This window comes from Copadichromis virginalis, linkage group LG1 (genome assembly GCF_057382275.1).
Source record: "Copadichromis virginalis isolate Kocher_CV1m ecotype Utaka linkage group LG1, C_Virginalis_male_GT1.1, whole genome shotgun sequence".
NCBI classification, from domain to species: Eukaryota; Metazoa; Chordata; class Actinopteri; order Cichliformes; family Cichlidae; genus Copadichromis; species Copadichromis virginalis.
In genome coordinates, this window is record NC_140618.1 from 24,696,427 (window position 1) to 24,712,971 (window position 16,545).

The 16,545-nt window shown below is 40.4% G+C and overlaps 1 protein-coding gene across 2 annotated transcripts in view; it reads right to left on the minus strand.

Annotated features, from left to right (window-relative positions):
• Positions 1-5,092: 5,092 nt before the first annotated feature.
• LOC146718818 (LIM domain only protein 7-like) overlaps positions 5,093-16,545 on the minus strand; it is a 32,731-nt gene continuing 21,278 nt past the window's right edge. Inside the window, exons 16-30 of one of the 2 annotated variants that reach the window (XM_085456006.1) lie at positions 15,627-15,741; positions 14,810-14,971; positions 14,541-14,719; positions 14,362-14,425; positions 9,924-9,949; positions 9,689-9,796; positions 9,512-9,595; positions 9,043-9,236; positions 8,815-8,859; positions 8,481-8,533; positions 8,226-8,397; positions 7,933-8,115; positions 7,698-7,806; positions 5,974-6,076; positions 5,093-5,714 (exon numbers count right to left, since the gene is read on the minus strand). In XM_085456006.1, the coding sequence (XP_085312132.1) occupies positions 5,677-5,714; positions 5,974-6,076; positions 7,698-7,806; positions 7,933-8,115; positions 8,226-8,397; positions 8,481-8,533; positions 8,815-8,859; positions 9,043-9,236; positions 9,512-9,595; positions 9,689-9,796; positions 9,924-9,949; positions 14,362-14,425; positions 14,541-14,719; positions 14,810-14,971; positions 15,627-15,741 (1,635 nt within the window). In that variant the 3' untranslated portion in view covers positions 5,093-5,676. The remainder of the gene's footprint in view (positions 5,715-5,973; positions 6,077-7,697; positions 7,807-7,932; positions 8,116-8,225; positions 8,398-8,480; positions 8,534-8,814; positions 8,860-9,042; positions 9,237-9,511; positions 9,596-9,688; positions 9,797-9,923; positions 9,950-14,361; positions 14,426-14,540; positions 14,720-14,809; positions 14,972-15,626; positions 15,742-16,545) is intronic. The other variant, XM_085456016.1, reaches the window with a different exon arrangement.

Below are 16,545 nucleotides of genomic sequence, written 5' to 3' on the forward strand. Positions count from 1 at the left end.
AAAGGGCAAGACGTGAAAGGAGCTGATTCAAAGTCCATCACTGAACTGTCTTATTCTCAGTGTGTCTAAGACTTTTACAAAGGTCACTTTAATTTAAACCTTTATGCCGCCATTTCAGTTGCAAGATAGTGCTTTTTTATTTATTTTTTTACTTGGTGTAATGTGTTTCAACAAAAAAATTTTTTCCTGTCAGTAACTGATTCTGAGGGGATTCCTGGGTGTTTCACTTGGCTCATATCAATCTTTCTATTTACAGGCTGGTTTTGTACTATTGTACATATTTCAGTCTAGTTCAGTACATGCAAGCAAAGCTGGCTGGCTGTCAGAGTGCTATATTACTAAAGTTGACTGGAAGGGAAAATGAGAGGAATGACTGCAACCTTGGGAGGATTGTTAAGAAGAGTTGACTGAAAAACTTGGAAGATCTTCACAAGGACTGCTAGTGCAGCAAGAGCAGGCACGGACAGGAAAGGAGCTGCAACTGTCACATTCCTGGCTCCATATTGTCACATACGGAGCCACTATTGAACCAGAGAAAACACTTCCCTACTCAAAGTGTCAGCTCCCTCCACAGATTTCCTATAGGACTGAAGTCTGGGGACCTTGTGGGTGCTGCAAGATTTCAGTCCATTACTGATAGTGTGTTACCAATGGTGTTCTTGGTGACTGTGGTCTCTCCCCATTGTATAAGCCACAATTGTCAAAATTAAAATAAAAGGCTTGAAATATTTCTGCCTTTTCATGATATTCTGCTTTATTTAAATGCACCGATATATATTTTCAGAAAGTATTAGCTCGTTCATCCTCTTTGTGAAGTGTGTGCCTGCCGGTTCGACCAACACTTCAGTCCAAAGTGAACTTGGTCATTAATAATAAAAAGCCTGCCATGAAAATTACATGTTTATGGTAACCAGGGGATGATTCCCAGACCTTTTTTTTTTTTTAAATCAACATACAAGAATTTTTCCACTACTTTGACGTACTTTGATTAAATTAATTGAATAACGCAGCCTTTGGTAGGTTGCCAGGTTTGTATTGTAAATACAGCACAAGCAATACATGCTCAGCATCAGCAGAGGATTGCCATAAGTATAGTAGCATTTAGCTTTAAGAACAACTGTTCTTAAATCTTAAGTGCAGTTTAAAAAAAGTATGAAACCAAAAATTTTATGACGGTCCTTAATTACATGCGAGGAAATGTAACCTTCATAAATGTTCATCATCTGAATAAATGTACTAGAATCACAGCTGAAAAACAGTCATGATCAGAGATGAAATGAGGATTGTCAAAACAGATTCCAGATCAGCCTGGAGGCCATCTGTTTAGCTTGATTTCTGTGCCTGTCGGTTGGGATAATGTTACAGCACGCTTCACTCATAGGATGCTTCAATATCTGCAAGGCGTCGGCCCGCCCACTTCTTCCTCCTGGGTGCTTCCTGTGTTGCCCAGATAGGCAGCCAAATATGGGGTCATAGTGTAACAGATGATCTGCATGTAGACAAGGAGGTGGTTTTGTGGCATATTTGTAGCTTAAATTTCCTCGTGTCAGCATCTTTCCTGTGAGATTGCACAAACACTGGCTGTTCAGTGCAGCAGGCTGGCAATGTTTAACTGTCAAGCTGTTTGCTGTGTTATTATAAAAACATCAGCAGTTATGAGACAGGTGCTATATCTCAGAAAGACCAGTTTTTGTGTTGTAAAACATCACAAAGCTCAGAGATTAAGCGATGGTCTTTTAACTTTACCATTTGCAGAGATGAAAACAAATGACCCCATTTCTTCTGGTCCTATGCCTTGGGATAGTTTTGTATATTTGTCAGACGGGGAATTTGAGTACAAAACTGTGTGGGAAGAAGATGCCAATCTAACAAAGAGAGTAGTAGTAGTCTGCACGCTATGATTAAATGTGTCCAGCTGAACAAATAAGCACTCTGAAATTTTGTGGGAAGAGTTTTGCATGAAAAACCCTGTCCTCCGAAACCATCGGCAGAAGCAATTTTAAATTAGTACCATAAATAACAGCCTTAGGACATCTCGAGGTACTTTCCCTTTACCCAAAGGAAGCAATAAGCCTTAAGAATTCTTAAGATTTCTTGACAAAGACCAGGGTCACGATTTTCCACTTGGCCACTCTGAAATCCTGTTTTTAAGAAAGAAAAACTGCAGCTGTAGCCCTTGTCATACACTATAGTGATGTTCAGCAGATTTTTCCCATCATGCATCCTTAGGTTAATTATGGCCACTTAAAGATTTGTCAGATTTAAAAACATAAAAGCTTTTTAGTTTAAAAATAATTCCACATCATTCAGCTGTCTACTTGTGGTCCAGAATTCTTCCTGGTACCTGCTACACTGGTGACTGAATGCGGCCTTTTGTTAAAGCCTCACAGGTTTTGCTTATTTGACGCTCCAAACATCATGGCAAAAAGGGGAAAAAAAAGAGAGACATACAGCAGACTCCTGCTGCATTCCCAGTTTTATTGGTGACTGGGAAAGCGTTAACATCTTGACATGTAAAGAATTCAAGTCTCAGCGACAGTTCAGTCATTATGGTGAGAGATGTGTTTTGGCATAACGTCTCTGTAAACATTGTCCTACTTCTGTTTAGTCTTTTAGCTCGTGGTAAATATGTTAAGGCTGCACATTGTGTTTGGTTCTCCGCTGTCCTCATCTTACTGTACTTCTGGTATTTAAATAGGTCACAGCGGAGCCACAACTGTCATGCTCAACAGATGGAGCATGTCAAACTGAAAAAATGTCTTTGGGGAGCTGACCTCGCTCTTCCGAAAGACCAGATCACAGTAAAACATTTTTTAAAAAATCCCTTCTCTTAAGCCCAGAGCTCCGAATGACCAGTGTTCAACATGTCAGAGCGAGTGTGTATTCCTAGAGAGCTCAGTGATCCAGCTACCTCTGACAACGCTGTTGCCGTATTCTCATTTTATTCATCCAGTGCAAAACAAAACATATCAGGCAACGTTGTCTTTGTGTTGTGAATAACAACACAGTTGCATTGGCGCACAACTTCCTCCTACGAATGAAATGCTGCCTTTGTTTTGCCCCAGTATTTGCATAATGGCCATATTCATGCAAGTAGCTTTCCTCATGTTTCAAAGAAACGGTCACCAGTAATCCCGAACCGACCTTTAATGCCCATATTAAGCTGGAGGTAACATTACAGCCTCTTAAAGCTCGATGACAGACAATCTACCACTGGACAGCACTTCCCCATTGAAAGGTTAGAGGACAGTAAACTTTCTCTTCCTTGTTGCTGCTTTAAGCTTGCTTCATCAGCTTCCTGTAAAACAGTTCACTCAAATGACACACGGACATTTTCTCTCTTACGCCAGCATTTTGGAGGCGAGAGAAGTTTTGTCTGTCACTGCTCATTTCAACAGAGGACATTTCCTTTTTACAAGCTTTGAGGGGATTGGTATTTGGTCCATAAATGGACAAAGTGTCCACTAATGTTTTGACATTCTTCAAAACTCCTTAAAAAGCAAAAAGTACTCCCTTCACACTTGGAAGGCAAAAAAAAAAAATATTGCACCTTACACTGCACTGCAGCAACTTTGCCAAAAATGACTGCCATACAAGTCCTTTATGCTTAACCAGTGCTATCATTTTGTCATTGCTACTGTATGCAAGTGTAGCAGAGGTAAATAAAGTCATCGTCTAAATTACAGAACAAGTCCTCATTAATTCTACAGTCCTGCGAAAACATTTTTACATGACTGTAGAATTTTAGGTAGAGGCTAAGATTCAATAGCCTGTAAAACCACCTTCAGCAGCAATAACTTGAAGTTATCATTTTGTATGTGACTATCAGTCGCTCGTGTCGCTGTGGAGGAATTTGGCTCACTCTTCTTTACAAAGTTGCTGTAGTTCATTAAGATTTGCTGGCATTTCAGGTCGAGGTCTGGACTTTGGGCCATTGTAACATCCTGATTCTTTTCTTTTTTAGCCACTGTGTATATTTACTCTGGTGTTTGGGATCATTACCCTGCTACATGACTCAGTTTGGTTGAAGCTTTAGCTGTCGGACAGAAGGCCTCATCTTTGAGTCCTAGAATACTTTGGTATGTAATTGTTCATGGTTGAACTGCCCCCAAGGTGTCCATGGTGGCTGAAAAACAAGCCCAGATCATCACCCCTCCCCTCGCTGTGCTTTACAGTTGGTATGAGGCATTTGTGCTCACCAGTTGTGCACAACTGCCAAACAGCTCCACTTTGGTCTTGTCTGTCCAAAGGACATAGTTTCAGAAGTCTTGTGGTTTTGTTCAGATGCAACTTTGCAAACCTAAGCTGCGCTGCCATGTTTTTAGAAGAGGCTTCATCCTGGCAACTCTTCCAGACAAGCCATATTTTAGTCTTTTTCTAATTGTATTGTCAGGAAGTTCAATAATCAGTGTGCTGACTGCGCGTGTAGTCTGAGATGTAGCTTTGTTTTTCCTTTGGTTTGGTTTGCAGGGTGCTCACTCCTGGGAATTTTGCTGCATTGTGTTAACAAATCTAAATAGTCCAAACCAGCAAAAGCTTATGCTTTTACAGAAGCACTCACACTTCCCAATGATCAATTAAATCAAGTGGGGTTTTTTTTTTGTTTTTTTATTAGCAGCACCTGGCTGCTACTTACCCTCTGAATTACTAAAAAAGCAGTGACGATGTACTTGGCTTTTTTGATGTTTTGGGGTTTTTTTGTTTTGTTTTTAAAAACAGAAATGACTGGACTGCTTTCTATTACCTCATCATCATCATCGACTAAAGGTGCAACACCATCCAGTATCCGGCTGGGCGAAGGCTTTCAATTTGTTCCTTCTTCCAAATTTCTTTTACCAATGTGAAACACGTTGTGTAAATGTTCTGCTTCTTTCGTTTATTGATGACACTTTACTCCAGTTAGGACATTAGTACGTCCAGTAATAAAGGTGCACTGGTCATTGCATTACGTGAACAGTCAGTATGTTCACCAACAAGTAAAGACAGTCAACTGTGAAGTCATTTCTGCCTACAGTGACAATTAGATCAAAGTGAGATCAATGCTGCCACCATGTGGTATACAAATGAACAACAAATAACACTTGTATATGTTCAGTCCACTTTATTTACAAAGACATTTCAATTAAGAGGCTGATTTGTATGTGAGACAGTCATACATTATATATATATATACACACACACACACACACACACACACACACACACACACACACACACACACACCAGTGATTTACCCCAGTGTGTATTCAGTGACATTACAACAGAACAGAAAGTGCTTCAGTACACGTTAAAATTCATTTCCATACCAGAGTTACACGAATAGCCTCAAGAAATAGCTGATAATTTTAACACGGCACACGGATCTGAAGACACTAGCATTAAGATGAAGGCGTAAATCAAACAGTTCCCATCATATCTTTATTTCATATATTAAATCTAACTTGGAAATAAATTAGCAGGAGAAAGGTGGTCAAACGAGGCACCACTTATGTCATTTACAAAAAACAAACAAACAGAAGTATAGGTTCTACTTTGCCAAAACTCTATATAAAGTTTTACCGATGCTCAGGAAGTAGAAGCTGTGAATTGGCTGCGATTTCCTCTGTACAGCATAGCTTTGCTCAGAGACCCCCATGCCACTGTATTTACTCTTCAATCTGGAGTACAGCAAGCTGCTCACATGGGGGTGACTAAAATGCAAGTAAACATGGTACCTTGAAAAACAAGTTTTTAAAGGTGTAAATATGTGACATCTTAAACACATTTTAAAGTATTATAAGAAAAGTTAGCTTTCAGTGACTGATGGGTAATAATTCCAGTTTTTCTACAGAACAATAATCAAACAAAAAATGATTTTATAGACTAAGTCATACATAATGCAATGTTAAAAAAAATGAAAAAGCAATCTGGAAGGTTAATAGAGGGACAGAAACTAAAGTGTGATGTTCATGTCTCACAATGACCAATACTTACACCTGAGTTGGAAATAGCAGCGTTCACAGAAGGGCTTCCTGTTTCGGATTTGAACCTGGGCTCCATTCTCTCTTCCTCCGAGATGTTGATGGCAGCCCACGCACTGAGGGGAGGACGGGGAAGTGAGAAAGGATTCAGGGACCATCTAAGACAAATCCAGCCGAGCTGTGACGTGGGTCTTTAGCGTCTAAATTATTTCACCAGACGGTCCGCCACCCGAGCACAGGATAACCAAGCTTTGTTTTGCGTAAAAACCCCACAGCATATAAATATCACAACAAGTGTGATGTGCATCTGTGACTTACAGGGAGGCAGAAGTGAAATTGCTTTTACATCTACATGCTAATGAACCAAGGCCAGCTAAATCTAGGGGTCCCCTGCCAGTGAGACTTTCACAGCAAGGATCTAAAAGCAAAGCAGGACAGCAGGTTGGCTTCTTCCACTATGCGCATAATAAGTAACTGAGAAAATAATGACAAACATAACAGTGGGCTTGACCACCACCCCCAGAAGCTTCACAGACAAAGAGACAGACTGGCTAATGAAAATAGATTCATGAAAGTGATAGAAACACTCCTCCTAGCAGATGCAAACTGATAACTATGATTGGAAAACAGACCACAGACATGAGACTCCTGCCAACCTCACAAAGCAAGTTGCAGTCACATTAGTCTCAACCCTAAAATTTTGTTCAGAATTAACCCCCAAAACACATACAGGGTTCAGTTATACTGGGTGTATGTTTTTCTTCTCTTAAATGTTCATTTTAACTGGGACCTGTTATGTTAAGTAGGGCGTAAGAATAAAAACTGAAAATTGGAGTAGAACTGAAAATTTGTATAAGTCATGTACATATTAGGCCTCTGCATAAAACACGTCATTTTAGCGCCTCTCCCTTTAAATCAACTTTCTTCTGATAGGCTGTCCCTCGCAAACAGATTCAAACAGCAGATGGGTATGGCTTCTGTTAAGCCAGAGCTGTGTGCTTGATATCACCATATTAAGATATACCTTTTATCATATCATAATATCTATCATAAATCTATCATATATCTATCATATAGATGATAGATACCCAGATGAGATCATAGATTAGAAAAAAAGGGGTCATAAATCTAAAGTTTAGAGGAGTCTGAGCATTTAGCTCACAGGGATAACTTGCACATGTATGCATATCTAAGTCCGAAACTTTACCTCTTTAGAAAAATATAAAATAAAATATGTGCATCTACCATAGGGCAGAAAATAAGAAAAAAATTAAAATAGATCCACTACTGTGGTGGAAATCCTACACTCCGGCAGTATTGAACTTTAAAGTTCCAAAATTATGAGAACTTTGGTCAACACATAAGAAATCAGGACCAAGTCTCTTGTCTTGCAGGGGCAGCTTTCTTGTCTCTTGCCTACAGATTCTGCAGCATTGTATGCAGATTCACAGAAATTATTGCTAATAAGTCATCATGTGTTTTGTGCATCATTTGCCGTTTCCATTTGTTGTTGTTCCATTGTTGTTGCGTTCAGAGTTTAAGTGACTGAACTATAAGAAAATAAGTTCCGTGTTTCTATTGGCCAACCATGAACTCTGATCACATTTTAACTATAAAAAAACTGAAGGACCTCATGTCAAAAATGGAATAGTTTCCTTAGAGATGAGGAGCAGTTGCAGCTATTTGCAGGTATTGGAGCTATTGTGACTGCACCTTAACCCAGGTAAACCCTCTCACCTGAAAACAGCCAAGGTGGAAGTAGAGACTAAGGGCCTCTATGACCATAGCTGGTCTACTACCAAGGATACGCCCACAGACAGAGCAATTCCTCCTGCCATTGACCATCCTGGGGCAGGCAAATGGTAACCAAGTAAGGCCAAAAATGTCTGTAAAGACTTTTTTTTTTTTTTTTTTTTTTTTTTTTAAGTACATGTACAAGAGATGAAAGCTTGTAGTTTACATAGATGTGTACCTGGCCTGATGACAGGACTGTATGTAAGGATTTCTCAGGGATAATACTGATCCAGTGCTGTATCGCGAAGAGGCATTCCTACTCGGTGTAACGTAACCTGCAGCAGCCGAGTGTGGTCGAGGGTAACTATAGATTGAGGATTGGGGCTGACGCAAATTATCAAGATTATCCAGAGAGTCATATCTGCAGGTAAGAAATCACAGTAGTAGAAGAACAATTGGAAACACACGGACTGAAAAACAGGCCATTGGGCAATGAGTCCAATCTTAAATGCAGCTTGGCTGAGGTCTCACCTTTTCAGAGGAAGCCCAACAATCATGGGATCCTTGTAAAAGCTGCTGCTGCGCTGACGTATCCAGCTGTTGTCAGTCAGAAGCTGAGTCCTTTTCTTCATCTCCTCTAAAATCTGCTGCCTTTCTTTCTCAGCCTTGGCCACAGACAGTCCTTTTCTTTTACTCTGATCCCCTGAACAAAAGCACGTTGAACGGGTTAGAGAAGTACATCTCCAACACAGAAATGGATAATATAAGAGGAAGAGCTAAACTCACCTCTAGAATACTTGTGAGGCCCAGCTAATACTGGGGAAGACAAGGACTTTGTCCTATGGGAACAAGAAAGTCTGCATTATTCAACCCTGAGAGCAATTTTTAATTCAAGTCCACAATATTTTGATGTGATTTTCTTTTATTTCTTTTAAGAAATTGTGCTTTGAGTCATAAATCAAGCATTTGTTAAAAGTGTTTTTCTCTAAAAGAAAAAACAAACAATTATCTACCTTTATAATAGCTTAATTTACAAAAATCACTGAAGTGGTGTGCAAAACCTGGACCTGCGTGACTAAAACTACAAATACAGTGGAAATTGGACCAGGCTTGATCTGACCTGTGTGCAGGGGACAGCTGAGCAAAGCCACATGAGCCATCAGCCCTTAGGTACAGCATTAGCAGAAATAAGGCCCAGCAAAAGCAACAGGAGGCACAGCAGAAACAGCAGTGATGATGATTAAAAAATGCTTTAGAACGTTTTGCAGATGAGACTCTTTGTAATAAACATGCTCTTTGTACCACATGGATAAGAGCAGCATTAAGAAAGAAGCAAAGCTTTATTTACCAGTCTTGTTGGGCAACCATCTCATTCTGCACTTCGTGTGCATTACTTTGCCGTTTTGGCCCCAACAACTCTTTCAGCTTTTCTCCATCAGTGCTCTGCTCTTCTTCTCTGGTTTTCTTCGGCATTGCATTCTCTTGCTGCTGGGTCCTGGCGAGGCCCACATCACCAGAGGTCACCTCAAAGGTTTTCTGGCTCTGAAACATGAATATTGTACGTGTAGAGTATTTAGAGAAAGAAAAACAATATAACACTGATAAAAGTGAGCAAAATAATTCAGTGCGGTGTCAGTGTCAGAGCTGCTGACTGAAAATGCAACATTATAGTGTAACCAGTGTAATCTCAAAATGTAGTAAAATGTCATACATTAGGATCTTTAAAAAAAAAAAAAAAAAAAAAAACTTCCCTTCTTTGGTGCCTTATTAAGGAAAAAACTATTATAAAAACTGCTGTAAAATGAAAGCGACATTACCCCTGAATTCTTGGGGTCTATTACATCTCGTTGGTCTCTTCGCCACTCTGCCTCCAGCCTCTCCTGGTCCCGCTGATATTTCTCCTAAAAACAAATCCAAAAACACCAGAGCACTTTAATAAAATTGAACTGAACTTCAAGCATATGCTCCTTAGTTCTGTTTGAAAGAGGCTTCACCTGTAGGAGGCGCTCCTGTTCTTCCTGCCACTTCTCCTGTCTCCTGCGATCCTCCTCAAGGTCCCAAGACCAGCTGGATGAGGGGGGGCTGAGCGATGGCACCTGGAGCTGGTGATGCACAGACAGACTGTAAGTTCAAACGTGATCACACTGCAGTACATCAACTCTTTAAACACACGCAGGTGACATATTTCTGACTGTGCACATCCTTTAATCAAATAGTACAGAAACTTACATCAGATATCGCAGATTCTGACCCTCCTGTGAGAGAGAATAATAGTTTAGGACCTGTTTAGTGTTTTGTTTTTTCCTAGAGTAGAGTAGCATCATGCAGGTCTAAACAGACGCAATTACTGGGGACACATTAGAAGATTAAGGAAGACTGGAGAAAAATGTAGTGGATATTTGATTTTGTTCCTGCTTCAGTCAGGAAAGCTCTGCTAGAGGCCTTCATCTGGCCAATCCCAGACAAGCTATATATAAAAAAAAAAAAAAAATGACCCAAACCGGTCACTGAAGACTTACCAGTAGGACTGAATTAAACACTTCTCACCACTCATTCAGGATCATCACTCTCCAATGATCAGGGCCAACATGCCGACAGTTTATCAAAATTCAGCACACTATTCTGCTAATGTATCCCCAGCTAAAGATGCCGCACTGCAAATTCTGAAAAAGAAGCTGCAGAACAAAGCCTCAAGAACTTGTAAATGCAAGAAAGGTATCACAGTGTGCGGTAAAGCAAGCACAAATTTGATGTGTTTGCTTGATGATGCAGCATGACACACAGTGGGTCTTTAGCATCGCAACAGCAGCTACACACAGTGCAAATATTTACCACATAAGTACACCCACGAGCTGAATCCTGCACAGCCTGAAGAGAAAAGCCATCGTAGGACACACAGAATCATCAACAACCACAAAGGACAGCAGAGGATATCAGTCTTCGTGCCAGAAAGTTACTGATCAAACAATGAAAACAACATAAAGAACCGTTGCACACAGTGGGTTCTTCTCATTTCTCTGTTTTGTGCCTCCTCATCTCCTCCGCCTCCTGTCTGAAATCAATTCCAGTGTGTCATTATTTAGGGATGCCTTAATTTCCAAAATGCATCTCAAGGAGAGAGGAGCCAGGAGAGAGGTTGCAGGTTGCTGAAGGGACATATGAGTGAGGAAGTACTCTCGATATATTTAAAAGAACCATCATGATGTACCATGGGTGGCTGTAGCTCAGGTGGCAGAGCAGGTCAGCCACTGACCAGAAGGTCGGTGGTTTGATCCCAGGCTGCCTCCTGGCTGCATGACAAATATCTTTGGGCAAGATACTAACCCCGTGTTTGCCTACTGGTCGTGGTCAGAGGGCCTGGTGGCGCCAGTGTCCGGCAGCCTCGCCTCTGTCAGTGCACCCCAGGGCAGCTGTGGCTACAATGTAGCTTGCCGTCACCAGTGTGTGAATGTGTGTGTGAATGGGTGAATGACTGAATGTAGTGCAAAGCGCTTTGGGGTCCTTAAGGACTGAGTAAAGCGCTATACAAATGCAGGCCATTTACCATTTACCTTTGGTATATGATTAAAGTATAGAAGCTGCCATAAAATATAATGGTAAGCTTAAACAAAACAGACATCACATAGTTATATGAAGGGGGGGGGGGGGGTTAAAAAAAAAGTTTAAAAACTTTCATAGGACTACATACAGACCTATAAAAAACTAGGAAAAGGTCAGCAGCAGCAGATGTTGGTGATCAACTGCACTTGTTTGACGGATAACCAGCACGTGTGAGCACCTTTACAGAAGCTTTGGCAGTTTGCAGGTCTGGAGCACTGAAGTGTGCTAACACAATGCCATCATTTTCCCAGAAGTGAACATCCCAGTGAATTCACCCCAAGGTCAGACCGTGCAATGCTCCGAGAAAATGCAAAAAGCCCAAGAGATGCATCTTCAGACTCTACAGGAGCTGCCAGGAGAAATGCTCTCCTCTCTAAGAGCAAAGCTTCCAAAGGTTTGCAAAGCTGCATCTGAACAAAGCGCACGATTTGTGGAACAATGTCTTTTGGACAGACAAGACCAAAGTGGAGATGTCTGGCAACTAGGGCTGCTCGATTATGGCAAAAATGATAATCACGATTATTTTCACTGAAATTGAGATCACGATTATTTGACGATATTTATTTAACCCTTTAAGACCTACTATGGAACCAAGTCCACCAGAGCTTATATTATTATTATTATTATTTTTTTTTTTTACATGCTGTAGTGCCATTTGTGGGAGCATTTCAAGTTGCTATACATCAATACAACTGTTATAGCCCATATTTTAATAATATGTATGCATTAAGTCCATAGTAATTACATAAATTGCAAAAAAGTGCAATAAACTACAAAAAAAATTGAAAATCGCTTTTGTTTTGTTTACATATATTTCTACTTGGAGAAATTTAAGAGGTTTATCCCTCAAAACTTTAAATACAATAAAGTTGCAAAAAATAGTTTACAACAACAGGAAATTTATTTTGAGTGTCTTCATAGTTTTATTTTGGAGATACACCAATTTTTATATACTGCAGGAAAAAAAAAAAAACAATCCTATGATGCAAATTTGCAAAGAAAACAGCATGTGCATCATTTCACTGTGGGAAGTGTTACGAACAGCTGATAGGATCGGCAAAGCGTGTTTCTGGAATATTATGTTTTTGTTCCTGCAAGCGCTTTTTATGCAATTTTTGCAAAGCTATATGTGGAAGGAAACCGTGACCGAGGACAAGCTGATGGCATAAGATGTAAGTACAACTCCTCCGGTTTCATATGCAAAACAAATTATTGCGCTAGCTTACACGGTTCAGGTTCTACAGGGATAGCTCAGTAGGTAGAGTGGTTGCCCCATGATCGGAAGGTCGGGGGTTCGATTCCCCTTAACAGCTACCCTGAGGTACCCCTGAGCAAGGTACCGTCCCTACACACTGAGTGAATGGGTTAAATGCAGAGAGCAATTTCCCCACGGGGCTCAATAAAGTACAATAATGTACACACTTTCTTCTTCTTAAAAATAGTTACGCAAAACGGAGCGTGCTGCTCTGACCGGCTTTAAAGGGTTAACAATGACTTTAAAAAAAATAATATAAAATAGTGTGCAACACCACTGAAGTTTTTTTTTTTTTTTTTTAAACTCTCTTTTCAACCAACGGCAGTCACTCTCCAAATAACTTTTGCTTAGCTTTCCGAGCTTCCCTCGGATCCTCTTAATCAGCGGTCTCCAACCTTTTTTGCGTCACGGACGGTTTATGCCCGACAATATTTTCACGGACCAGCCTTTAAGGTGTCGCGGATAAATGAGGGAGGGGCTAATAATCGGCTCAGTCATTTTTAATGATCGTTGAAAGCCCAGATCGTAATCGTGATTAAAATTCGATTAATTGAGCAGCCCTACTGGCAACAATGCACAGTGTAACATTTGGTGAAAACTAAACGCATGAAAACACACAAGCACATCAGCACAGAAGGATGGCGTGCTGGTCTTGTTTTTCAACCACGGGAGCTGAGCACCTCGCAGTCAACGAGTTCACTCAACTCTTCTAGAGTCAAATATGAGACCACGGCCAAAGAAGTGTTGCAAAGGCCTGGTCAAAGTCCAGATCTTAACTTGATTGAGAGGCTGTGGTCAGACCTTGAGGGACCTCTGCATAAACAAACGCCTTCATACTTAAGTGAACTGAACCAATGTTCATCCACAATGATTTGAGAGACCAATATCATCCCCAAAACGATGAATTCAAGTTTTTGCTGCTTAAGATGATTCTAAGCTACTGAATCATGGGGCTTTCCACAAGACTTTATGCGGTCCTGGAAAACCTGTTACATAACTATTCATCTGCAATGACTTCAAGATGATGGCTGCAAAGCTGCATCATTGTCATTTTGTTAAATGCCTCAAATTCCTGACCCCTTCCTGCACCTGATAGGAACTAAGAGGAAATCAATGCAAAAACTGAGAAATGAGGAGATCATCTTAATATAGGCTTATATTTATTGTGGTCTCTATATTTTGGACATGATCAGTGCCGTATCTCTGTGGCTGTTTGGTTAAAATTGGCCAATCACTGTGAAAAGCAGTACAGTCTGCGCCCCTGCCCTCAGTTCTTCTGCGATTTTTCATGAACAAACTGTACAACGAACAGCAATTTATAGAAATCCTTTAATAGCTGATTTACTTTGGTGTAATTTGTGGTTACGCTGCTCTGATTAAAGCACTGCTATAAAGTATAATAGACTGATGTTATCACAGTGGTTATCTAGTAAAAGGCAATCAGCTAATCACCATGCATCTTTTGATTCCTTATAATTAGCATCTCCTAAATATTCTTAAAAAAACAAACAAAAAAAAAAAAAAAAAAAACCAAGCATACTAAAAATGCGTATTTAATTCTAATGACAATTCAAACCAAGCCAAGCACCAGCCACCGAAGCCGCTTCACATGAAGTTCAAACTGCCATTTTACCTTGCTGCCTGAAAAATTCTGCCCTCCTTTTCTGATTTTTTCTAATAATAGTACTACAATCTACATGAAGAGGAAGGGTGGACAAAGTGAGAAATTACACATATTACACCCGAGTTATTTTTAGAGGAAGTGTTTTTTTAAAATATCACTGCGATTACACACTTTATGCTTGGTGTTACCTTTATTTCTGGTTGTCCCATGTGTCTCACAAAGTTCTCCACCCATGACTTTACCCTGCATCACCTATGCAGGTGAAAAAAAGAAAAAAAAAAAAAAAAGACACCACAAACTATAAGAAGAGCTTTGATCATTTTTTTTTTTTTTAAATTGCTGTGATAGCTGCTAAAATAGTGCTCACGTTGTCTGTGTGCCCATTGCTTTTGAACCCTTGTGTGACTTGTGTGTCTGGAAAGGCAGCACTGTTGGCATGGTGATCAGGGCACCCTATCAGGACAGGCGAAGAAGCAGCAGTCAGATTGAGGGTCACCCTGCTCTGGCCTGGCTGGCTGTGATGAGTCCCCTCGCCGGTGCTCCAATCTAATTAAAAACAACTAGCTATCAACTCTAAGACCACGCTAATAATTTCAGGAAGTGGTAAAACAGAGCCGCTTTTACTCAATATCCTACCCTTGTTGCCATAGCGCCGAATGTCCATGGTCAAACTGCCGGTTTGCAGGGCAGATGACATTTTATCCCTCCACTGGTCTGAGTTCATGTGTGCCACCGCAGCTCCATCGACGGCCACGATCTCGTCGTCGACACGCAGCTGGCAGAGCTCGGCTGGACTGCCTGAGGGAAGAAATGAAGAAAGATGAAAACGAGTATGGCATAACATGAAAAAACGAAAGTGCCAATTCAGAAATTATTTGCTTAGCATGAAGTGAGAAACACAGTAGGAACTGTTCCTATCTGAAAGTGGGCCACTAAGCAGCGAGTAAGTGACACCTCTCTCATGTCCAATTCATTATTCATGGTTGCGTTTTAAATCACTTTGGTAGTTTGATGCTCAGAAGCCCTCAAATACTGTAAAACTCCTAGGTTAAATTTTCTCTTCCCTACAAGTAACCGTATACATAATTACCATGTTCAGAAAACATAATCAAAATGTAGCCGTTTTGACATCTCTCCCCCTCCACCAGAATAAAAAATAGCTTTGAAATTCTGCACTCTTCCCCTTCTGCTGCATACAATTTCCCTCATAACAAAAATCGACCCACTAACAAATTTGATGCCTTTTTAGTCTGTGACCTGAACTGTCAGTGTCATCTGTTACCGTTTTATTCTCTAAGCGCTAACCTGTGAGAGCAAATTTCCTCTATAAAAAGCAAAAAAGAAAACATCTGTCACTGACTTGTTCCTGTCTCACACAAAGATGCTAAATGTAACGCTCTGTTCTTGTGACAAAACTTCAGCACTCCAGAGTTACATTTAACAAGAGTCTTACCGGGCTGAATGAGCTTAACTCTCACCCCCGTCGAGTCCCAGTGAGTATGGAAACCAAAGTCAGCTAGACTGTTGGGTTTAAGAGTAAGGCTCACTCTCATGTCACTGTGATCCACCTGGAAACGGAAAAAAAACACACACACACACACACACACACACACGTAAAGGTGACACCGTGTGATCTATTGTCGAATGCTTCCTAGTGGAAATTAGAGACTTGAGTGGCCCGCTACACAAATATAGTAAGGAAGGGATAAACTGAATGACCAGTTACGGTCAGAAATGCCATATTAATGCTGCTTTAAGTTTGAAACACTGTAGTGAATGGTAATTAAAAAAAAATAAAAAAAATAAAAAAAATAAAAAGTAAGGGGGGTGACCTCAGAAGTTGTCATGACAACACCATTTAACCTTATCTAATGATATAAATGACACCAGTCTACAAGTCAAAATGTCTGAACATAAACATTTCCCAATATTCCAAAATGTTAATTTTCTGGTCGTCACTGAGCTTATTTAATGAGAACAATCATTCATTACACCTTACGATCCCTCTCCAAGTGTCTAATTTCATGATATAAAAGACGGATGTAGCCATCATGGCTGTTCTCTACATCCCATCAAGCCCCATTTTAAAGCCTTGGGATGAGCAGTCTCACCGTTGTTTTTTGGATAGATGCAAAGAGGAAAGTGCACAAGTGTGCAACCTGTCAAACAAGTCATTAGCCAATAATCATACCACAGATAATTCTCAATTTTTTAAACATTTTTTTCCTCCCAAGACGACCCAAAATAAGTCAAACTAATTTTGGGTCAAAAACTCCGCAGGAAACTGTTTACAGAGGTAAAGACAGAAAGCTGCTTTCCCAGACATCTATAGGACCAAAAGTCTTTCTGCAACCACAGCTTTTGCCACCTGG